Consider the following 24,529-nt stretch of genomic DNA (forward strand, 5'->3'; position numbering starts at 1 on the left):
ATAGCAGAGCAAATAAGCATATACAATGGTACCGCTACTTACGAACGCGATCCATTTCAGGGTGCCGTTTGCATCCTGAAAAGTCCGTAAGTAGAGCGCTGCTGCTGCGCATGCGCAAAGTGTGACAAAGCGTTTCTGTGCATGTGCGAAGTGCACAGATCGCTTCTGCACGTGCACGTGCGGCAAAACCCAGAAGTATACACTTCCAGGTTTGCCGCATTCGCAACCCAAAAATCCACAACATGAAGCAGATGCAACCAGGGGTATGACTGTATTGGAATCTGCAAAGAGCTTGACAGAAAAAGCACAGCAGCCTCAAACTGCTTGCCAGTTCTAAAAGACCTGGAGGCACTTTCTAGCCACAATCCTCTTTGAAATGGTGTGCAAGCTCATAGGTTCATTGCTCTCCTCTCTGGAGTAAGTTACATGCCTCCTCATTCACATGGTACTTTTCCCATGGAATGTACAGAGACGGAAGGGGCTTGTAAGCCTATGTCAAAGGAAAAGTTGAACAAAATATGTGACGTTCAGAGGTAGCAAAGCAAAACAAACAAAAGCAAACAAACAAGCACCCCAATGTTGTCTCCTAGGCATGGGTCAGCCGGTATTTCAACAGAATAAAAACTGTATTAAGTTTGATAAGCCTAAGGAACATTTCTTAAGTATTAAAGAAACAGATGTACGTACCGAGACTCCGTGGGATATTCGTAATCTTGGCTTGTATTCGTCTAGTGTCCAGATCTGGGCTATCGATTATAGTGGCATTCAGGAAAGCGATTCCAAACTCAACATCATTAATATTTCCAATGACACTTCCTCTAGCCCGTGGAGGTCCACCTATTGCCAAGGAAGTCAAAAGTTGGGGGGAGAGGGAGAATGGCCATCTGTAACATCTATTACTTTGTAACGTTTCAAAAAAATCAAATCAAATGTGAGTATTATTATCCAAGTGCTGATGTTGAGCCACACTGCCCCCTCTGTTTTGGAAAAAAAATAATGAAGACATAAAATGGAACAGCACAACTAAATAATGATGTTAGTAGACATCTACCAGGCTACATATCCCCGGAGGAAAAGCCAGGGGCTTTTCATGAGACATCGAGTCCTCAGAGGAAAAGGCAACTGTTGTTTAGCACTGCATGCCAATGGCAACACAACAAAGTATGGCAGGAAAGGAAACAGAATAAACTGCAGGAATTCAGGCAGGCTCTGCGAAATTATTTGGTTAGGACTTGGGCCAGAACACCAAAGTATATTAATCTTACTGACATGTAAAACTTCTCTGTGAACTGGTGCCGCATTTCAAGGAAACAACAACTGAATATATATATATATATATATATATATATATATATATATATATATATATATATATATGCAGGTTTTGGTGTCTTCGGGTATCTTCCCGTGTAAGAGTTGGGGTGTCTAGGCGACGTTTCGACGAGGTCTCACTCGTCATCTTCAGGCTGGTGCTTTCGGCTTCTTGTTACTAGAACAGAGCAGGATCTCAGTGTTTGAGTTCCTATAAATACTGTTGAGGAGGTGTGGTGTATAGCCTCCAACGTTCTGGGCAGAGAGGAAGTTCCCAGGTTATTGTGCCTTTTCTTCTTTTGTTCATTAATTACTTGAGGGATATCTTGAGTGATTTCTTGAGTGATATTCTGAGTACCACTTAGGAGGGTCATTAGGTGTGGATTAGTTGCTAAAGCTTTCGTGTCTTGACCTCTTGAGCTTGTAAAGAGTTTTTCTGAGAAGATGGCTGTACTGCACTTAGTTGTGCTCTGGCTTGGCTTCGTGTATAGGGGCGAGCTGTGGTTTTGTGCCCTGTGCCAGCCAGATCTGTGTTGGGATTGCAGGGGGGTGCAGCATCCGGAGGTGCCACTATGGTTTGGCTACTGGATGGTGTCTGTAATTTATCTGTGGAGAGGGTCTGGGTTTGGGTCTGGTGTGGTTGATTGGAGATGGCGTTCTGTGTGCCTCTGGTTCTGGTGTCGGTTTTTGTGGGGAGGGCTAATTTCCAGATGTCTGGCAGGCGGGACGTGTCGTCACGCTTGTTCATGTTGTGAGGGTGTTTCTCTATCTCGATGGCTTCCATGATTATTCTCTTGTGGTGATGTTCCATGTTAAAGAGCAATTTGGAATCTGCAAAATTAATTTCGTGTCCTGTTTCTTTCATGTGTTGGTAAAGAGAGGAAGTTTTTTCTTCTTTTTTGACGGCATTCTTGTGTTCTGCGATACGTGCATTTATTCGTCTGTTTGTTTGTCCAATGTACGTGGCCGGGCAGACTTTGCAGGGTAATTCATAGACCCCTTGGTTTTCTAACTGGATTTTATCTTTTGGGTTTCTGAGGATATTGGCTATTTTTTGGTTGGTGCAAAAGGCTGTTTTGATATTGTGTTTATGGAGGATTTTGCTAATTTTATCTGTAGTGCCCTTGATATAAGGAAGGAGGGCCATGCCATTGTTTTCTTCTGTGTCTTGGTTTTTGGGGGGTGTTTCTTTTTGGATTAGCTTCGTAACCCTGTTTTGCTGGTATCCGTTGGCGATTAACACATTTGAGAGATTCTGTAACTCAGTTGTCAAGTGGTCTTTGTCAGCCAGGCGTTTGGTTCTGGAGATGAGAGTCTTGGCTACGGAGTTTATTTGTGCAGGGTGGTGGTGTGATTGTGCATGTAAGTAGCGGTTGGTGTGTGTTTTTTTCCGGTAGATAGTGTGTCCTAGGGAGCCATCAGGTTTTTTGTAGATTAGGACGTCAAGGAAGGGAAGTTGGTTGTTGGCTTCTATTTCCATAGTGAATTGTATTTTGGGGTGTAGGCTGTTGAGATGTGTGAGGAAGCTATCTAGTTTTTCCTTCCCGTGTGGCCAAATTACAAAGGTGTCGTCAACATATCTGAGCCAAAGTTTGGGTTTGTGTTCTGACTTGTCTAAAGCATTGGTTTCAAAGTGTTCCATGTACAGATTTGCGATGACCGGTGAGAGGGGTGATCCCATAGGTGCTCCTTCTATCTGTTTGTATCTTTGTCCATTGTGGATGAAGTACGTGTTGGTTAGGCAGTGGTTGGTCAGGTCCAGGATGTATTCGGGGGGATTGTATTTGTTTTGAATGGCTGTCAAGGCTTCATTAATGGGCACTTGTGTGAAGAGAGATACAACATCGAAGCTCACAAGTAGGTCATCGGGATGTAGGTTTTGCTTCTTTATTGTTTCTATGAACTGGAAGGAGTTTGTAACGTGTGAAGCGATAGATTCTGCATAGGGCTGAAGTTGCTTAGCGAGGAATTTAGCGAGATTTTGTAGAGGTGAGCCTATGGAGCTGACTATTGGTCTGAGTGGTGTTCCTTCTTTGTGTATCTTGGGGAGACCGTAGAGTTTGGGGCATCTGGATGATTTTTCTCTGGGGATGATTCTTAGCTGGATTTCTTCACTGATAGGAGAGGCTTTTATTTTGGATTTGGTGGTTTTTTCCAGATAGGTGGTGGGATCTGTTTTTATAGGTTGGTAGGTAGGGTCTTGGAGTAGATTTGATAGTTTTGCTTGGTAGTCCGATGTGTTCATCACAACAGTGGCATTACCTTTGTCTGCTGGGAGAATGATTATGTTGTTGTCTTTCCTCAGGTTGGTGAGTGCTTTTTGTTCTTCTTTGTGTAAATTGCTTCTGGGTGGTTTGCTGGAGCAGAGGATGTTGGTGACTTCGAGTCTGATTTTATTGGCTTCATCTGGGTTGATTTTGGTTAGGCTAGCTTCGACTCCGCATATGATGTTTTCCGTGGGGATGCGTCTCGGGGCGACTGCAAAGTTGAAGCCTTTGGAGAGTACTTTGGTTTCAGTTGAGGTGAGGATCCTGTCTGATATGTTATGTACTGTTTGTTTCATGGGTTGTTGTGGAGGGTGGCTGGGCTTCTGGCGTTTCTCTAGTTTGTGGAGTTTGTGGAGTTTGTTGGTGTGTGTGTCTGTCTTATGTGAGGACTCTGTAATTTATCTGTGGAGAGGGTCTGGGTTTGGGTCTGGTGTGGTTGATTGGAGATGGCGTTCTGTGTGCCTCTGGTTCTGGTGTCGGTTTTTGTGGGGAGGGCTATTTTCCAGATGTCTGGCAGGCGGGACGTATCGTCACGCTTGTTCATGTTGTGAGGGTGTTTCTCTATCTCAGATCTGGCTGGCACAGGGCACAAAACCACAGCTCGCCCCTATACACGAAGCCAAGCCAGAGCACAACTAAGTGCAGTACAGCCATCTTCTCAGAAAAAACTCTTCACAAGGTCAAGAGGTCAAGACACGAAAGCTTTAGCAACTAATCCACACCTAATGACCCTCCTAAGTGGTACTCAGAATATCACTCAAGAAATCACTCAAGATATCCCTCAAGTAATTAATGAACAAAAGAAGAAAAGACACACTAACCTGGGAACTTCCTCTCTGCCCAGAACGTTGGAGGCTATACACCACACCCCCTCAACAGTATTTATAGGAACTCAAACACTGAGATCCTGCTCTGTTCCAGTAACAAGAAGCCGAAAGCACCAGCCTGAAGATGACGAGTGAGACCTCGTCGAAACGTCGCCTAGACACCCCAACTCTTACACGGGAAGACACCCGAAGACACCAAAACCTGCATTCTTGTACCCGTGAAAATCTACGAAAGCATATATATATATATATATATATATATATATATATATATATATATACATATATATATATATATATATATATATATATATATATATATATATATACAAAGTGCTGCTAATAAGAGAGACACCTGTGTTTGTAAAAGTTTGTTTTTCAAAACATTTCTACCCCTTTTCTACATGTGTGCGCACTTTCAGGTAGGGAAACAAGACAAGTACTCGTAACTTCCCTCGGATTACGCAGCATTCTGAGCAACCGTCCAACTTTTTTAGGTTCCTTTCAGTGAAGCAGTAATAAGAAACGGTTGGATTCCTTTGCAAATATTGGTCTGGTAGTTTGAGCAGACAATTTTCAAATTGTTCCCCGAGTCTATCTGAACATATATTAAGTCAGAACGTTGGTTCATTAGGCCCAGTGACAGGTGGCAACTCTCCAAGTTGTGAGCTAAGAGAAGCAACTAACTGAATCCTTCCAATATTCCACTACTTCTCTCCCCCCCCCCCACCAAAAAGGGGGTGAAGATCAGGAATAAAAGTTCAAATGCTTGTAATACCAGGAGGTGCTGGACTACTGCTGAAATGCCCTCAATGTTACTGAGAATTTTTTGTGGGGGGAATTCGAGCTCTTCTAGGATCCCTTCCAGACACCTGTTTATTGCACATTAAATGACGCTTTGAGCTCATTGGGGTGATCACACGAGAACCTGCTTTCAGCACTGTTTGTGCCTGAAAGTGTTTTGGGGTGGTCACACTGTTTCATTTCCAACCTGTAACTTCCTGCTGAAATCCCCTATCTTTTCATACCACAAATTTCAAAAGTTCTGGGTTATTTTCATTCTGTTATTGCTGTGCCAACCCTGGGCAGCAAGAATGTGGCCAGCACTGGGGAAGCATGGTGGAACAAACTAAAGCAGAATAAATCCCCCCACCCAATGCACTATTATTATGTCAAAGAACACATGCAACGTAAGACACAGGAGAATGTTGAACAAATTTCTAACACAGGGCCAAATTAAATTTGTTTCAATGGGGCTGGACAGGGGAGTGATAAAACTGCGAAATAGCAGGCACGGAGGTAGAACTTAATCTTTTCCTCCCTCACTGTGATCCAGAGGAGAATCCCTCCCTTTGAAGGCAACCCTCCATTTGTTCCCGTGAGGATACCTCCTAGTTCAAAATCTGGTTTCAGGGGAATCTCCTGCGTCGCTGCTGTGATTCCTCAACATGATCAGCAACTCCTGCTCACTGACAGTATCATTTAAACAAACAAACAAACTTGCCCATTACATGCAAACTCATTTAACATCATGTTCAGTTTGGCCCTTAGCCTAGAACAAAAACTGATGTAGAACCTTTTTGGAAGTTTCATTTCTTGTGTACTGGGATTCTGAAAACAGTTTTGCTCAGGCAGAAAATAAAGTGCCCAATGTCCAGAATGTTAGTGTTTGTTTGTTTGTTTGGTTGGTTGGTTGTTTCTAAGCATCTGAGACACACTCTTGAGTCTGCCTACTTACCTGGACAAGCTTGAACATTACACCTGGAAATCTGAGAGTCGTCTCCGGGACAAGGTCGCCCACTGTTAGATGGGGGTGGATTATTGCACAGCCGTGATCGGGTCTGCTCTCCTCCTCCGCAAGAAGCAGAACACGCACTCCAAGGCTGCCATGGGCCCCAGTTTCCATCCACTGTAAACCAATGCAGAAGACAAGAATTAATACTGTTTCGGTAAAGCTTCTTGTGTGTGCACAAACTTTATGTGCTAACTCAAATGCAAGCAACCATAGGATAAAACAGGAGTGCTGCTTGCAACAGGAGTCCAGGGAAGGGGGTAGGAAGGGGGAAGAGGTTGAGAAATGGGGTGAATGGTACAACAGCTACACACAAACCAGGGAAGAATCATAGAAACTAGTCACAGACCATTCCCTCCCACCCAAAAAGGTACTCTTTATTACCAGTACATTAAAGTTGTTGCATACATAAATAACCTTTTTTGACACATGGGAATTTCAGTCTGAATTATCCCCAGCAGAAAGGACTCTGGGGTTTTCTTTTTGGAAAGTACTTTTAAACATTTTTTTTCAATTCATTATAGATCATTTCCCAATACTCTTTTACCCTTTTACATGTCCACCACATATGAAAGAACATTCCCTCCACCTCTTTGCATCTCCAAGCACTTATCTGATTCAGTCTTATACATCTTAGCAAGCCTTTCTTCCCAATGTCTTTGGGGTATTTTTAATAACAACAGCATAGGCATAATGCATTCTTTGTTACTTCAGCAGAGAGAAGTAGAGAATCATAGAGTCGGAAGGGTCCCTGAAGATTCTCTAATTAAACCTGCAATCTCGGCGTTATCAGCACCACACTCTAACCAAGTGAGCTATTGAAATCGGGATTGTTGCTTTGCATATGTATGTACCGTATTTTTCTGTGTATAACACAGGGGGGGCGTTGCCCACATTTGCTGAGCTTTTCTTCGGGGGCGGTTGCCGAAAAACGCTCACCCACAGGACCACCACAGCCAGTCGCACGCACATCGACGAAGCCACCAATCATCTGCATGCTCTCAGAAAGCAAGGGCCAATCACCCGCCAAATTGCCACAGCAGCCAATTGCCAGCGGACCTTGACTCACCCACCAATCACCAGCAAAAACGCCGTTGACAATCACCGGCTCGCGGCAGCCACCAATCACCCATCCAATCTTTCCACTATTTGTGTATAAGACAACCCCACATTTTTAGCATAATTCCTTAATGAAATAACCTTGTCATATAAACAAAAAAACATGGTAATAACCATGTACATGCTAAGGTAACTCACCAGGACAAAGCTCTATATTACACCTCTGTATCTGGGTATCAGCACCGGCGCAGGCTCTTCCCCCGTTGAGCGGACGAGGGTTGTCGCAACTCCGGTACCTTCTCAACTGGCCACTGTTACACGTTCGGCTGCAAGTGCCCCAGTTGCTCCAAGGGCCCCAGTTACCATGCACTGCAGAAACAAAACATTTTTGAAACAGCAATACTGAAAGCCATCGTCCGGTCCAAAATAATAATTTTAGTCGACGCTGGAGAAAAGTTTATGTGTTTCTAAAATTTACACTGTCTCTAGAATAGTAGAGAAGAGCTCTTTCAGGAGCCCCCTTGCATCAAAGGCTGGGAGATTTATGCTTTCATTTATTCTGCATGTGGCCCACCTTTCATCCCTTGTGTATTGTGATCTGGCTGCTGCCACCAACTCTATGTATGCTTTGCGTGTCTAGCTGTATCACTATTTGCCTCCTCTCAATCTGGGGATATTGTAACATGCCTTCAGGAGCCCTGATAATGCATGTCTGCTCATTACAGGGAGGCTTGTAAGCATGTTCATCTGAACATGTTTAGAATCCCCCCTTTAGATCTTCCCACTCAATATAGGAAAGTCCAGGATTGAGTGGGTGTGTACAGGAGCATGGGGGCAGGGCTGGTGCAAGCCAACCACATGCTCCCTATGCAAATTGGGATATCCTATTAAGGTACACCTGAACAGGCCTACAGCGTGGATAAATTGCACTGTTGAGAAATGGACAGAGTTCCATGAACTGATAGCAACTACAGCAACCTGGGTTCTGGGAAGCAAATGCCTATATCAACTAGCTTCTTGCTCCTGACAGCTGCATAAAGCCTTTCTTCCAATGCACCATCCCGGTCTTTAAAATGCATCATATAATCCAGCTCACGAGTACATTTAATTAAAGCGATGGAAAACCATTTCAGTCACATTTTCCTGGTGGGTTAAAGTAGTGGATGTAGGCAGCAGAGATTTTGGTAAGAAACAAAGTAAAGGACTCCTGGACAGTTAAGTCTAGTCAAAGGCGGCTATGGGGTTGTGGCACTCATCTCGCTTTTAGGCCGAAGGAGCCAGCATTTGTCCACAGATAGCTTTCCGGGTCATGCAGTCAGCATGACTAAACCGTTTCTGGTGCAACGGGACACTGTGACGGAAACTAGAGCGCACGGAAACGCTGTTTACCTTCCCGCAGCAGCGGTACCTATTTATCTACTTGCACTGGCATGCTTTCGAACTGCTAGGTTGGCAGGAGCTGGGAGAGAGCAATGAGAGCTCACTCCATCACGGGGATTCGAACCGCTGACCTTCTGATTGGCAAGCCCAAGAGGCTCAGTGGTTTAGACCACAGAGCCACCCACGCAACATAAGGAGGATAACTGGCCAAGGGACAAGCAATACATGATGTTAAATGCATCTTTGGACTTAATGGAGGGGGCCCTGGGTGCGATAATTAATGGGATCACACCAGGCATGGAGGTGGAATTTTCCTTCCCTTCCCTGCTGCAAAGGAAAACCCTCCTCTGAAGCTGGAATTTGAAACCTCGTGGAGGCCAGTGGGAAAGTACTTTCCAATGTGAACAGCGTATTCAGGGAAGTGCAACAGAGCTTGCATATAAACGCAGACTTGCCATGGACAAATTCAATGATATTTGCAATCCATTCTTACAAATACTGTAATAGGGTAAGATCTGGTGAAGTACAATAACAACCTTGTAAAGTATACAGTTTTGGGTTTCCCCCCTCCCCCTTCTACACAAGTTCTGCACAACCAAACACTGTGACGGAAATGCCGTTTATCTTCCTGCCGCAATGCTACCTATTTATCTACTTGCACTGGTGTGCTTTTGAACTGCTAGGTTGGCAGGAGCTGGGACAGAACAATGGGAGCTCACCCCATCGTGGGATTCGAACTGCCGACCTTCTGATCGGCAAGCCCAAGAGCCACCCGTGTCTCCCCACAGGAAAGCATTATAACTACCAAGAACTATAACTTGCTCTGGACTCTGTAGGAGAAAAGCTCTCTCGTAACCCCAAGTTTGCCCCGCTGTTCCAATCCCAAAAGGCACTTACTGGGACAAGGGTCACTGTTGCAAAAATCAACCTGCATGTCATTTCCTTCACACTTGTGTCCGCCGTACTGTGGGGGTGGGTCTGAGCAGTCTCTGGTTCTTTGTCGAGTACCACCTCCACAAGACATGGTGCAAGCACTCCAGCTGGACCAGGAAGCCCACTTTCCATTCACTGGTTTGAAGAAGAAAAAGTTTTATTATTTTTTTAAGCACACTTTCAAACACAGCACGGAAATACGAGTTCTGTATCCAAACAACAACACAGGCATGGAAGAATGATGCAAGGCAGAGCAGAATCTCAATGTGAAAGAGAAAAATCCAAGCTACAGGTGGCAGGAATGTTGTTTGCAGGTTCACCTGTAAAGCAGGTATTTGTGTGCGCATGCATATGTCTTTAACAGGGAAAGGAGGGCCAGGGAAAGGAGAGCTGAACCCTTCCCTATTGTGTGTAGAGGTCCCCGAGCCACCCCCTAAATAAATCACAATTCACACAGAATTTTTGTTTACGGTTTTGGGCATAATTTTGGCCACAACTTTATTAACATACATGGATGTGAGTGGTTGCTTAGGCATTGGTTAGGACTATCTGTTCCCCCACCCGGGGAAAGAACCGACTTCCAGATTCCAGCGAAAACCAGTAAGGGAAAACAATATTGGGGAGAAATGGAGCTGAGCCACAGGCCCTCACCTCTCCCCGCATGCTCCCAGGGGGTGCACGGCCCTAGCCCCTTGCCGGGGATAGGGACAAATGTATAGCAAACCCCTGGATTCCTTTAACAGAATTCCCTTGCAGCAGCAGCAGCATTGGAGGGGCAGGCACTGCCAACCACATCCCTTCCACCAACCAAAAATTAACCAATGCCTAACCACAACCTTACAAGTTGTGACGATTTGCTACGCAGTAGGCAAAAACCAAATGGCATCAGCCAATCAGCCAAATGGACAAAATTCCTACCGGGCCCCTGCCCCAATGGCAGACGACCCCATGACAGGCATAGCAATGTCAAATGCAACAGCCCTAAATTAGGGAGGGTGGGCGGGCGATCCGATGCACGCAGCAGAAGAGACTGAAAAAAACTGCATGCCAAGAATATATAACCTTCGGGCCAACCCTCTAAATGGTAACATCAAATTCTCCCCAACAACCCAAATTGGCCCAATCACAGTCATGGCCATCCAAATGGTCCTGCCCAGTAACCAAGAGGGGGTGTCCTGTTCGACCCCACCGCAACACGTGCTCTCCATGAAGGAGAACACGCTTTCTAAAAACTACCTTTCTCTTTACATTTTTATGAGACCCAGAAAACGACAATTCATTCCATATTTAACTTACCTGGACAGTCTCTCTTGCTGCAGACCTGCATCTGTGCATCAGGTCCTTCACAGTAGGTTCCATCGAACGATGGAGGAGGGTTATTGCATAGCCGTAATCTGGTGTGGGTCCCTTTGCCACATGTCTCACTGCAGGTCCCCCATGGTAGCCAAGAACCCCAGGCACCATTAACTAGAAAACAGGAAGGGTTACAATCCAAGCTGGAACTTCATTTTCTAATTCAACAACACCACCACAATTGGGTTGGAGCCAAAGGTTGCCTGAGTTGAAGGCCACCTGAACAACTGATCTTTCCTCTCCCCTCCATCCTAATTCAAAAAAGGACGGAACAGCAACACGATAGAGAAGAAAGGGGAATTCTGGTGGACGTGTCCAAAGGTGAAAGACTTCTGGGAAAAGATATATAATGAAAAAAATGTTGAAATATACATTTATTAAGAAACCAGAAGCCTTTCTACTTGGAATAGTGGGTTTGGAATTGCCCAAGAAAGACGTTAGATTGTTTTTGTATGCCACAACCGCAGCTAGAATTTTGTTAGCCAAAAATTGGAAATTACAAGAAATACCAACAGTGGAGGAATGGCAGATGATGGACTTTTTGGAGCCGGCTGACCTGACCGGAAGAATTCGTGACCAGGAGGAGGAGGAGTATCAAGATGAATGGAAGAAATTTAAGGATTATTTAGTTAAATATGTTAAGATAACATAATTAGAATCCCTTGTGAGTAACAGGCCTAGGAGTTAAATATGTTAAATTGCCTAATACGATTGATAGAAGTCAATATGAAAAGGAAGAAAGACGTTAATTGTCCAAGTAAATTTTATTGGAAAATAGTGTTGGAAAACTGCTATAATGAGCTACATGGAAACTCAGCTAGGGGGATTTGAGGAAGTCACTCAACAATGGTAACAAAAGTGGGACTATAACAGTTAGGATTAATGTTTGTTTGTTTGTTTGTTTGTTTTATATTGAAATGTTTTTTTATTGTTGTTAAAAAGGTAAAGGGACCCCTGACCATTAGGTCCAGTCGTTGCCGACTCGGGTTGTGGCGCTCATCTTGCTTTACTGGCCGAGGGAGCCGGCGTACAGCTTCTAGGTCATGTGGCTAGCATGACTAAGCCGCTTCTGGTGAACCAGAGCAGCGCATGGAAATGCCGTTTACCTTCCCGCCAGAGCGGTACCTATTTATCTACTTGCACGTTTGACATGCTTTCGAACTGCTAGGTTGGCAGGAGCAGGGACAGAGCAACGGGAGCTCACCCCGTCGCGGGGATTCGAACCACCGACCTTCTGATCGGCAAGTCCTAGGCTCTGTGGTTTAGACCACAGCGCCACCCGCGTCCCTACTGTCCCTATTGTTGTTATGTTTGTTATAAATTTGGAAAATCAATAAAAAAAATTGGCAGGAAAAAAAGAGAAGGGGAATTCATTTGAAGTTTGGTTCATGTGTGCCACTTTTAACAGCCTCTCTGTATTCTCACCTGGGCACGGCCTAATGTTGCACATGATTGGCTCAACAGCGCTGCCATCACAAGGCCTTCCACCATGTTGGGCAGGAGGGTTGCTGCAAGTTCTGGTTCTGGTCTTGTTGCCTTGCCCACAGGTTTTAGAGCATTCTTCCCAAGAGCCCCATTCCGACCAGTTGCCATCCACTAAAAAGAATATATATTGCATGTGACTTGTTAACAGATGTTGGGAAATGCTTTAGACCTTGGATTTCTAGGATGAGAAAACCTCATCTGACACACAATGCTGCCTGCTTAAACTGGAGCCCTGGTATCTGGCAAAACTGCATGCTATTCATTTTCTCAAGAACTCCCTTATGTTAAAATAAACAGTATGTAATGTTACTAAGGCTGTTAAATTTGCTAATTTGGAAGTAGATTCCACCAACACAAATGAGACTTAATTCCAAGTAATCATGTGCAGCAGAAGTGGCAACCCTGTAGAGGTTTTTTGTGGCTCACAGGGACTGCCCCCCAAAAATTGTGTGGTAATTCTGTGCCTTTTAAAAGTAATTTATTGATCCATTACTTCCCCGCCCCCCCCCCGGCACTTTCTCTGTGATTATTTACCTTTCTTGGACATTCCTAAGTGCTCTTGGGTAATTTTCCATGCTTTTAAATCTACTGGGGGCTTCTTAACACACACACTCCTGAAGTGCCTCATTCTTCCTTCCCCTTTTCTTTCTTTCTTTCTGCTGTTTCCAAGTATACTATTAATATTATTTTTATGTATTCTTATTTATTCAATTTATACACTGCCCTTCATCCAAAGATCCCAGGGCAGTGTACATCGTTAAGAACATAATTTATGCAGCATAATCAAAAAAAAATTTATACACAGTGTAATGATAAAATAATCATAACAACAGCCCTCCACATACATTTAACAGGCCATAGATTACTTAACAGCATTACAACTTAGCAGCTTGTGATGCCTTCAACTGATGATGATTAATGATTATTGCCAAGTGCTGCCAAAGACAACACAGCAACAAAAACAAGGCAGCCAGCAGTTGTGAGTATTGTAATGAAAGAATTAAATTAAACCAGGGAAGAGACGTGGAGGACATTCAACACTACGTATTTGTTACAATGCCCTTTATATACACCCCCTAGACAAAAATTCCTCAGTTACATCCTCTGCTCTCTTTCCAGCTGAACTCCCCCTGAGCAAATCTCTATTTTACTGGCTGGCAAAAATACATTTATTACCGCACAGGTTGCAAAATTTGCTTTGTCTGCAAGTAAGTTGAGAGCTAGGCAGCAAGACAAGTATCATAAGGGGGAGTGTGAGACGTGGAGTGCTTAACTTATGCAAGAGTGATTTTTGCATTTGTGTATGTTTTGCTGTTGTTGTACAGTTTTAAATCAATGATTTGTATCCTACGCATTGTGACCGTAGCTTTTAGCAATAAAGATTCACTTCACTTCGAACTAGGGAAGAGGAACCATGTTGGTCCATGACTACTGACTTCCATGAGGCCCTTGGTTGAAATCCAAATTTACCTGGGCACAGTTTGTTCTGACAGCTGCGCATTTCGTGATCGGGCTCCATGCAGCGTCGTCCGCCATTTGCGGGGAGCGGATTGTTACACAGGCGTATCCTCTTCTGAACACCTTGACCACATGTTACACTGCACGGCTGCCAGTCAAGCCAGTCAGAAAATCCTCCATGCACTGGAATAAAACAATTTCATGTATATCATTATCGTTAGAATTAGAATTTATATATCGCCCTATACCCGAAGGTTTCAGGGCGGTTCACAGAAAAATATCTTAGTCGATATTCCTCTCACCATCAGACAAGTATATTTTATTGCTTTCTGAATCTTAAAACCCCCTAAAAACTCAGATGATGATTATAGTTGCCTCAGTCATTGGTCTTCAGTTGGTAGGCCCTGCCCCACAACTGGAGATGGACTTCACATAAGGAGAATTACAACTGTGAATTATTGCTGTTTCTTTGTATTTTTTTTCTCAAAGGAGGAAGAGAAATAGAAAGATATGTTAGGGAAAGAAAGAAAGAACGAACGAGAAAGAAAGAAAGAAAGAAAGAGAAAGGAAGGAAGGAAGGAAGGAAGGAAGGAAGGAAGGAAGGAAGGAAGGAAGGAAGGGTTAATGGCTTGCAAATGCCTAAGACCATTCATTCTGCAAAGCCAAGTAGGTTCATAATAATAGGCCCAGCATATGAAAATAAGGAAGACCAATGGCCTAAGTAGTGTCCCGATATTGTACCTTCTAGGACAATGCTTCTCAGTGGTCCCCTAGCAAAACCCAACATGCATTCGGATAGCATTATTGTACAGAATGAAGAAGATGCAAATAGAAAAGTTGTTCCCTCTCTTAGCTTCTTTGCTAAAGAGCATACAAAGTTCTGAATCCCGTAGAGCTCCTCACCGGGGAGAACGAAAAGCTAGCCTAGACGTCGCACCCACCTTGGACAATGAGTGGAACTTTGACCAGAACAGATCCCATGAGGTTCCTAGCTACGCACTCGTATTCCGAAGTATCCTTCTTGTGTGCGACTGCAATAAGCAAGGAGCCATTAGTCAAGACGGTCATTCGGTCCTGACTAAGGAGAGGCCGGCCTTGACGAGACCATTCGATGGTCGGAGGAGGTTCTCCTTCTGCTTGGCAGTTCAGCATCACTGTGGTTCCAGCATCAACAATCGTCTCTACTGGCTCAATTGTAATAACAGGTGCACCTAAGATAAAAACAGAATGCTTCCGGGTTTGCTGATTTCAGCAACAAATCACTGACAAATCAAGGACCTGAAGGAGCATCTCCACCCCCATCGTCCAGCCCAGACACTGAGGTCCAGCTCCGAGGGCCTTCTGGCGGTTCCCTCACTGTGAGAAGTGAGCTTACAGGGAACCAGGCAGAGGGCCTTCTCGGTAGTGGCGCCCGCCCTGTGGAACGCCCTCCCACCAGGTGTTGAGGAAATAAACAACTAACTTTTAGAAGACATCTGACATCTGTATCAGGAAGTTTTTAATGTTTGATGCTTTATCAAGTTTTTAATATTTTGTTGGAAGCCGCCCAGAGTGGCTGGGAAAACCCAGCCAGATGGGCGGGGTATAAATAATAAATTATTATTATTATTACTTCCCCTGTTCCCACCTCTCTGCAGTATGTAAGTGGTAACTTGCAGGATCTGTCATCGGTCAAAGATAGTGGGGTGCCTACATTGTCTATCCTGACCAGTGGCCAGGCAGCAAGAAAAACATATAGCCACCATACTGACCCTGGTGACTTCACTTTCCATCAGGAATCATGGGGTTTGTAACTCAGCTCCCGTGATCCTTGGTGGGAAAAGATGCTGCCACTCCCACTATGTCGACAACATCCTTTTTTCTTTTTCTTTACAGCTTGGTCATTTGTTAAGGAAAAGAGACCCTGTCAGGGTCCCCTATCTTTGATGGAGGCCTTCCCCCACCTGTTACCTTGGCCTCCCTTGTCAAGGTACCATTTTCCCCACGAATGAGAGAACTGGGTGAGAATGAGAGAATGAGAGAATGGTGAGAACAAACTTGAGGCAAAGAACATGTAGATCCAACTTCATTTATTAAGCTCACTAGTTTACCATGGCAAGTGACTAACCAGGCTAACCAGTTTCATTGCGAAGAGACTACAGGCCAATCTTACACTTAGTAAAAAGGTAAAGGGACCCCTGACCATTAGGTCCAGTCGTGGCCGACTCTGGGGTTCCAGCGCTCATCTTGCTTTATTGGCCAAGGGAGGCGGCATACAGCTTCCGGGTCATGTGGCCAGCATGACTAAGCCACTTCTGGCAAACCAGAGCAGCGCACGGAAATGCCGTTTACCTTCCCGCCGGAGCGGTACCTATTTATCTACTTGCACTTTGATGTGCTTTCGAGCTGCTAGGTTGGCAGGAGCAGGGACCGAACAATGGGAGCTCACCCCGTCGTGGGGATTCGAACTGCCGACCTTCTGATCGGCAAGTCCTAGGCTCTGTGGTTTAACCCACAGTGCCACCTGCGTCCCTACACTTAGTAGTGTGCAGCAAAAAAGCACTTATTTTTCTTTAATTGCAGCTGAAGGGGAACCCTGATTATTATAACTCCGGTCTTGAAAGATCTACATTGGCTCCCAGTACGTTTCTGAGCACAATTCAAAGTGTTGGTGCTGACCTTTAAAGCCACAAACGGCCTTGGTCCAGTATATCTGAAGGAGCGTCTCCTCCCCCATCGTTCTGCCCGGACACTGAGGTCCAGCGCCGAGGGCCTTCTGGCGGTTCCCTCACTGCGAGAGGCCAAGTTACAGGGAACCAGGCAGAGGGCCTTCTCCGTAGTGGCGCCTGCCCTGTGGAACGCCCTCCCATCAGATGTCAAAGCGATAAACATCTACCTGACATTCAGAAGACATCTGAAGGCAGCCCTGTTCAGGGAAGTTTTTAATATGTGACATTTTAGTGTATCTTTCATCTTTGTTGGAAGCCGCCCAGAGTGGCTGGGGAAACCCAGCCAGATGGGCGGGGTACAAATAATAAATTATTATTATTATTATTATTATTATTATTATTATTATTATTATGCGGACCAAGGAGAATTATCCCTCTTGCACTGTGCAGCACCACTGAATCATACCTGCCTCCTTTACCAATGAGACTTAGGGGAAAAAGAAGAATATGCCGTTTGGCCCTATAACACTGTATTGACTAAGGCAAAGATAGAGAGGTCCATGGGTCAAATAAATAAGCCTAGTTTTAACTCATGCAGTAGGTACGTCCAAGTGTAAAATTTAGAACTCTCAACACATATAGTGTGAATATTCTTGTGTGGCTTACTGTGCAATGTCAGGGTTACGCGGTGTTCGACAACGCCAGCATCGTTTGTAGCTACACATGCATATTCCGCAGCATCTTCATTCTGAAAAGAAGTCAGCATGTTGACAAATGAGCAATCCAATAATTTTTATTCTGTGTTGATTTGCAGTACATTAAACCCAGCAATGGCTTAGAAATTGTATAATATACAGTGGTACCTCGCAAGACAAAATTAATCCGTTCCGCGAGTCTCTTCGTCTAGCGGTTTTTTCGTCTTGCGAAGCAACCCTATTAGCGGCTTAGCGGATTAGTGCTATTAGCGGTTTAGCGGCTATTAAAGGCTTAGCGGCTATTAAAGGCTTAGCAGATTAGCGGCTAAAAGGCTATTAGCGGCTTAGCGGTTTAGAAAAAGGGGGGGGAGCGGAAAAAATCGGAACACTCGCAAGACGTTTTCGTCTTGCAAAGCAAGCCCATAGGGAAAATCGTCTTGCGAAGCAGCTCAAAAACGGAAAACCCTTTTGTCTAGCGGGTTTTCCGTCTTGCGAGGCATTCCTCTTGCGGGGCACCACTGTATACAGAAACCAGCAGGGATTCAGTAGGATGTACGTTAGTGGCGGTGGTAGTGACAGTAAAAGGTAACGGTAAAGGCACCCTGGAAGGTTAAGTCCAGTCAAAAAAGACTATGGGGTTGCGGCGCTCATCTTGCTTTCAGGCCGAAGGTACTGGCGTTTGTCCACAGACAGCTTTCCAGGTCATGTGGCCAGCAGGACTAAAGTGCTTCTGGCGCAATGGAACACTGTGACGGAAACCAGAGCGCACAGAAACCGTTTACTGCCCCGCCGGAGCGGTACCTATTTATCTACTTGCACTGGTGTGCTTTCGAACTGCTAGGTTGGCAGGAATTGGGACAGAGCAATGGGAGCTCATCCTGTTGCACAGATTCGAACCGCTGACCTTCCGATCGGCAAGCCCAAGAGGCTTAGTGGTTTAGACCACAGTGCCTCCTGCGTCCCGGTAGTGGCAGTGCCGTCTTCTGTGTGTAGGGTGGAAGGGGGCTGCATAATTAAGCACAATTAAGCAGAAGCACTGGGAAGTTCGCCAACTGCAGGTACTCTGCTGGCATCAAGCCTGTGACCAGTAAACTGTGCCACCCTTTGCCTGGCCTTGGCAACACCCTATATCATGGGTAGGCAAACTAAGGCCCAGGGGCCGAATCCGGCCCAAACGCCTTCTCAATCCGGCCCATGGACAGTCCAGGTATCAGCGTGTTTTTACATGAGTGGAATGTGTGCTTTTATTTAAAATGCATCTCTGGGTTGTTTGTGGGGCATAGGAATTCGTTCATTATTTTTTTTCAAAATATAGTCCGGCCCCTCACGAGGTCTGAGGGACAGTGGACTGGCCCCCTGCTGAAAACGTTTGCTGACCCCTGTCCTATATCTTCTGTGGCAAGGAGGGTGGCCTGTTCAGATTTCTATTGGCAAAAAGAAGGGAACCCTCCCCCCCCCCCAGTGCTGTGTGCCTTATGGCTGGATCACAAGTGCATTGACCTTTTTATGCCAAATTCCTGAGAAAGGCTCTAATGGCAGCAGTATGTTAGGAAATGCATGTGCATTAAGTGTGTTGACTTAATGTGTCGGGGGTGACATCTGAGTCCCCTGGTGACAGCTGGACTTGTGGACTGACTCAACTGAAAAGGCAATTTGAAAACTTTTATCTGCAATGTTACATCTGTGACATACAGAGTTTTAACTGGTATTTTATCTAGTGTTTCTAAGTCACCCTGGGAGGTTTTTGCCTTGAAGGATGGCATATAAATTCCTTAAATAAAGGAGTGAATTGCACAAGTTGTGTTGTGTGGTGCCATGATATAACAATAGCTCAGGAGGCAGCCTGAGAGGTTAGAATGGAAACAATAAGATTCCCTTTTCAGCAGAGTAGTGCACGGCCACATACACATATAAAAATGCACTGCAACTATATGTAATGCAGAAAAGAGATTTGTATCAGTTATTAAGAACAGACCTGCAGTCTGTGTTTAATTCACAGCCTCTTGGGTTGGTAATGAAGATAAATCAGATCTCTTTGAAAGCTTCCGGGTTAGCGGAAAGGTTAATGGCGGATTCCCTCCGAGCTCCGGAGGGAATCGGCTCTGTGGAAGACGGGTCTTGCCGCCGCGGCGACGCGGGGACCCTCAGAAACCACAGGCGCTGAAGCCTGTGGACTTGGTGACTCGGCGGGCACCATTTGCGCCCTCCCCGACCCGCGAAGAAGCCTTTTTAAAGGCTTCGGAGCGGGGGACGGAGAGTGGCATGGTGCTGAGAGTAGACCGCTTCTTCTACGGAGCGAAGCAGCAAGCCATGGCCAGAGAGCGCTGACTTCTTTCTTTGAACATTTGGACTTTAAAAGTAACAACCCGTGAGTAGTACGGAAATTGGAACTAAAAATCTTTTTCTTTGAATTCGGCACAATCGGGGGAGGTGCAAAAAGGAAGTCCGTCTCCCCCTCCTGTAGATAAATTAAAGCAAGAATTGACAACTAAGGTTGAGAGAACATCCTTCTCTTTATGGGACAAAAGCTACTAATTCCACGATTTGACAATGTAAGTAACTTTGCTGGAGGATAAGAACTGATTTTAAGAGCTAAAGTGCAACCCCCCGGGACCCGGGAGTGATCCACGAGAGAGCCTGCTGAGGAGATATAAAGAGTTTGGCAGCTGTCAAATTAGCTGTCAAAGTTGGAAAGGAAAAATTTTGTTTTTTGTTATCTTTGCTGGTTATTTTTGTTATAATTTGACTTTAAACTGTGGAAAGTAAAGAAGAATAGAAACAAATTAACTTGAACGTTAGATTGGAGTTGGAAGGAATATTAAGTAACTAGAATCCATCTAGAGGGGGTTCTGAGACATTACAATGGCTGCAGGTGGAAAAATACAAGCTGAGCTGGATAGAATGTTTTTTCTCTTGGGAAAGTTACAAGGTCAGAGTGAAGTCCTGGCTACAAATGCTACAACTTTGAATTTAAAAGTAAACAAACTTGCTGAATGTGTCAAGGACGTGACTCAAGAAACCTATGCAGCTGAACAAGAAGAGATACGTGCTGTTTCAGAGGAGTGGGAAGGAGGAGCTGAAATGTTGCAGACGATAAAGGAGAGCCAGAGGCCTGTTAAGATAGATGCCAAGAAAAACAAGATCTGGATGATGAGAGCTTGGTTTGAATTAGAGAATGAAGAATGGAGGGATCTCCCTATGGGGAGATCTGAAGACCTGTGGATTACAAATCTGATCAAGGCGAAAGTTGGAGCTTTTGAGACATTTGGACTTGAAAGCAACAAGAAACAAGATTTGGGCTCCACTTTTGAACATGGAGGTCTGGTTGGAAGAAACATAGACCCTATCGGGACAGAGCTTCTCCGAGACCTGATGACTAATATAAAGGACTATCAAAAAAAACCGGCAGAGAGGGACTGAGAGAGATTTGAGGGCCTCGGACATGAGATCTCCAGGCTGAGAGTTGATGGACTGATGGACATTTTTGGGGGATCGAAACTGGGAAAGGGGGGGTGAGAGTTTTGGAATCCAAAGGGTGTATAATTATATGTTGTTGTTGTTGTTTTTTGTTATTTTGTTTTGCAATTATTATAAAAATTGGGAAATTCATGGAAGGGAACTTGGGTCGACCTTAGAAAAGGGTGTAAAGAATGAGTATTGTTGTTTAAATTGAGGTCTATAAGTTAAAATTTGGTTAATTAAGATGAATTAAGTATAATAATAATAAGGTAATAGCTGGGGACAAGAACTTGCTGAGCTAACTATTGGAATTGGAATACAAGAAGGGGAGGTGTGGGGAAGTCAGGGAAAGATGTTAAGAAAATAATGATTTGAAACTATACCTGTTGTTTGTGTTGTGTTTGTTTGTGTTTTTGTGTCTGTTTAAAATTTGTGAAACTTTAATAAAAATGTTTTTTTAAAAAATGAAAGAAGGGTGAGACATTAACACGACTGACAAAGCCTGTACAACTAATCAGCAGAAGAGGTCTCAGTAAAGACTTACAACTGTGCCATAGATAGCAAGGGATCCGTTGCTGAGTTGTCTGATCCGGTTGCTGATCTGAATGCCAGCTCCTTTTTTGCTCCACTGGATCACTGGAGGTGGATCTCCTCTGACTTCACAGTTGAGGATAGCATTGCCACCCAAGGGCTCAATCCGACTGGAATGATAATCTCCCATGAAGACTGGTGGTTCTGGAAAAATAGTTCAAAAGTTAATGATGTATAAAATAAGTGTGGAAATGAGAACCGAAGCCAGTATATTGAGGGAACTCAACATGAATTTAAAGCAGCAAAAATGCAGATGTTAAAACTTCAAAATACAGTGAAAATGGAATGAATCTGAATCTAGTTTTGTGAATGTGGAGCCCCTTCAGCTGTTTTTGAGTTCAGTAATTTTGATTGCAGAAAATTCACCTAGTTTAAAATGAATTCTTAATCCAGATTCAGCTCTAAATTAGAAAGAGGTTTCGTCTGCATACTCGTTTGATACGAGTCAGGCACTTTTTATTTTCATAAGTTAGACAGGCCATGTCCATTCATTCCCCTGACCACCCATGATGCTGCTTTTAGATGGAGTGTGAAACGATTCCCAAACTTACCAGTAATACATACCTTTAACGTACACAAATCCAAGAGCCTTGATAGAACCAACTACATTTTCCGCCGTACACACATAGGTTCCCGAGTCCTCTTTGGACACTCTTTCAATGACAAGCTGGCTAAGTCCATTCACACCATCGTATTGTGCTAGCGGAACAAGAGGAGAACAACAAAGAAAAAGAAAACCAACAAAATCTAAAGGCTCAACAGAACACACATTTTACATGCATAGCTTGGGGGTGTTCAGTATCCCAATATGCTAGTAGATACAGCTTTATGGAAAAAGACAGCAGGTGGAGATACCGTATTGGCCTGAATATAAGCCTCGCTTCCCCCCGCCCCCCAAAAAATCTGACCATGAAAAGTTAAAGTGCAGCTTATATTCGCGACCTTACGGTATGCAGCCAGGAGCGCAGGGCAAACAGCGCCAGGAGCACAGCAAAGCACATAGTTCCCCCCCCCGTCTCTCCCCCAAGGCTGGGAAGGGAAAGAGTAAGAGAAAGAGAAAGAGAAAGAGAAAGGGGGAGGGTTGCTGGCAACACAGCATGGCTCCCCCAAGATGCAGCCAGGAGCAGCGAGGAAGGGAATGGCTTATATACGGGTATTTTTTCTCCCCCCCCCTCCAATTTTAAAGGTGCAGCTTATATTCAGTTGCGGCTTGTATTCGGGCCAATACGGTACTTGTTAACCATGCCTTCTTTCTGCCTGCAATTCTACTGGAATGTTGAGGTTGCTTAGGAGTTTTCAGGTTGCTTTGAAATTACATAACTCCTCTGCAATAAAGAGATACCTAAGCATGCCGATCTTTTGCTGTTGTGCTCATTTCCTCCTAGTGGGTTTCCCGGGGCACCCAGTTGGGTCTGGTGCAGTGGGGCTGGATTCACCCTACGTTCCTTACATAGAATTGGAGAGTTGGAAGGGATCCTGTGGGTCATCTAATCCAACCCCCTGCAATGCAGGGATCTCAACTAAAGCATCCATGACAGACCACCATCCAATCTCTGTTTAAAAACCTCCAAGGAAGGAGCATCTACCAGCTCCCGAGGGAGATCGTTCCACTGACAGCTCTCACGACCAGGAAGTTCTTCCTGATGTTTACTCATAATCTCCTTCCTTGCAGCTTGAAGCCATTGGTTCAGGCCCTACCCAGAGCAGCTTGCTCCATCTTCTATGTGGCATCCCTTTAAAAATTTGATGATGGCTATCATATCTCCTCTCAGTCTCCTTTGTCGCAGGCTAAACAAACCCAGCTCCCTCAACCATTCCTTACAATATAACTTCTACACACTGAGCCACACTTTATTCTTTCCAATTGCCATGTTGTCTTGATTCCATTCTGTCTTATAAAGTGTTTTTTTGTAATTCGAAAAGATACCTACTTTTTTTTTTTTAACCTACACAAGCTGATATGAAAAGAAACCATCACCTAACTCATTTCGTGTTAGGAGAGCAACACACTGTATCAGGTATCTCGTGCACATGCTTATTCCATGTCAGGAATTCAATTTTTGTGAAAGTTCAAAAAGCGATGACAAACCTAGACAGCATCTTAAAAAGCAGAGACATCACCTTGCCGACAAAGGTCCGTATAGTTAAAGCTATGGTTTTCCCAGTAGTGATGTATGGAAGTGAGGGCTGGACCATAAAGAAGGCTGATCGCTGAAGAATGGATGCTTTTGAATTATGGTGCTGGAGGAGACTCTTGAGAGTCCCATGGACTGCAAGAAGATCAAACCTATCCATTCTGAAGGAAATCAGCCCTGAGTGTTCACTGGAAGGACAGATCCTGAAGCTGAGGCTCCAGTACTTTGGCCACCTCATGAGAAGAGAAGACTCCCTGGAAAAGACCCTGATGTTGGGAAAGATGGAGGGCCCAAGGAGAAGGGGACGACAGAGGACGAGATGGTTGGACAGTGTTCTCGAAGCTACTATAATGAGTTTTGCCAAACTGCGGGATGCAGTGGAAGACAGGAGTGCCTGGCGTGCTCTGGTCCATGGGGTCACGAAGAGTCGGACATGACTAAAGAACAACAAAACCTGTGTTTTCTAGGTACAATCCAGTCCTTTGATGTACTAACCTGGGATGATATTATTGTTAAAAGTCCATGAGATTTGTGGCACAGGAACTCCAACTGCTTTGCAAGTTAGCTGAAGTCGTTCTCCTTTATTTAAAGCTAAATCTCCAGGGAGCTCAGTAAAGGTTGGCAGTACATGGACGGTTAAGTTGACGGTGTGGGTATCTTCACCAGCAACATTACTGGCAATGCAAGTGTAGCTGCCAGAATCTTCAGGCTGTAGGAAGGAAATAAAAACATTTAATGGGGGGGGGAATATCCTGTAATAAAGATAATGGTCATTTGGACATAGGAGGCATCTCAGAAAGAAAGCATTTGACTGAAGATTGTACAGTGGTACCTCGGGTTACATGCACTTCAGGTTACATACACTTCAGGTTACAGACTCCGCTAACCCAGAAATATTACCTCGGGTTAAGAACTTTGCTTCAGGATGAGAACAGAAATTGTGCGGCAGCAGCGGGAGGCCCCATTAGCTAAAGTGGTGCTTCAGGTTAAGAACAGTTTCAGGTTAAGAACAGACCTCTAGAACGAATTAAGTTCTTAACCCGAGGTACCACTGTATAGGGATTTGAATCACTCCATCATTGGGTCTCTGCTTTCAAATGCTGCATTGATTGATTGATTGATTGATTGATTGATTG

At 44.6% G+C, this 24,529-nt stretch overlaps 1 protein-coding gene across 4 annotated transcripts in view; it reads right to left on the bottom strand.

Moving 5' to 3' along the window:
• HMCN1 (hemicentin 1) overlaps positions 1-24,529 on the bottom strand; it is a 329,394-nt gene that overhangs the window by 21,552 nt on the left and 283,313 nt on the right. For all 4 annotated transcript variants that reach the window (XR_014008183.1, XM_081194243.1, XM_081194242.1 and 1 more), the window contains 12 exons: positions 23,889-24,102; positions 21,823-21,957; positions 21,212-21,402; positions 17,180-17,261; positions 14,807-15,076; positions 13,878-14,048; positions 12,348-12,518; positions 10,866-11,036; positions 9,534-9,704; positions 7,455-7,625; positions 6,144-6,314; positions 688-837 (listed from right to left, as the gene is read on the bottom strand). Coding sequence is in view for 3 of the 4 variants with exons in the window: in XM_081194243.1 (XP_081050369.1) it covers positions 688-837; positions 6,144-6,314; positions 7,455-7,625; positions 9,534-9,704; positions 10,866-11,036; positions 12,348-12,518; positions 13,878-14,048; positions 14,807-15,076; positions 17,180-17,261; positions 21,212-21,402; positions 21,823-21,957; positions 23,889-24,102 (2,068 nt within the window). In the remaining variant the exon portion in view is untranslated. The remainder of the gene's footprint in view (positions 1-687; positions 838-6,143; positions 6,315-7,454; positions 7,626-9,533; positions 9,705-10,865; positions 11,037-12,347; positions 12,519-13,877; positions 14,049-14,806; positions 15,077-17,179; positions 17,262-21,211; positions 21,403-21,822; positions 21,958-23,888; positions 24,103-24,529) is intronic.

This window comes from Podarcis bocagei (assembly GCF_964188305.1).
Source record: "Podarcis bocagei genome assembly, chromosome: 5".
In the NCBI taxonomy this organism is placed as follows: Eukaryota; Metazoa; Chordata; class Lepidosauria; order Squamata; family Lacertidae; genus Podarcis; species Podarcis bocagei.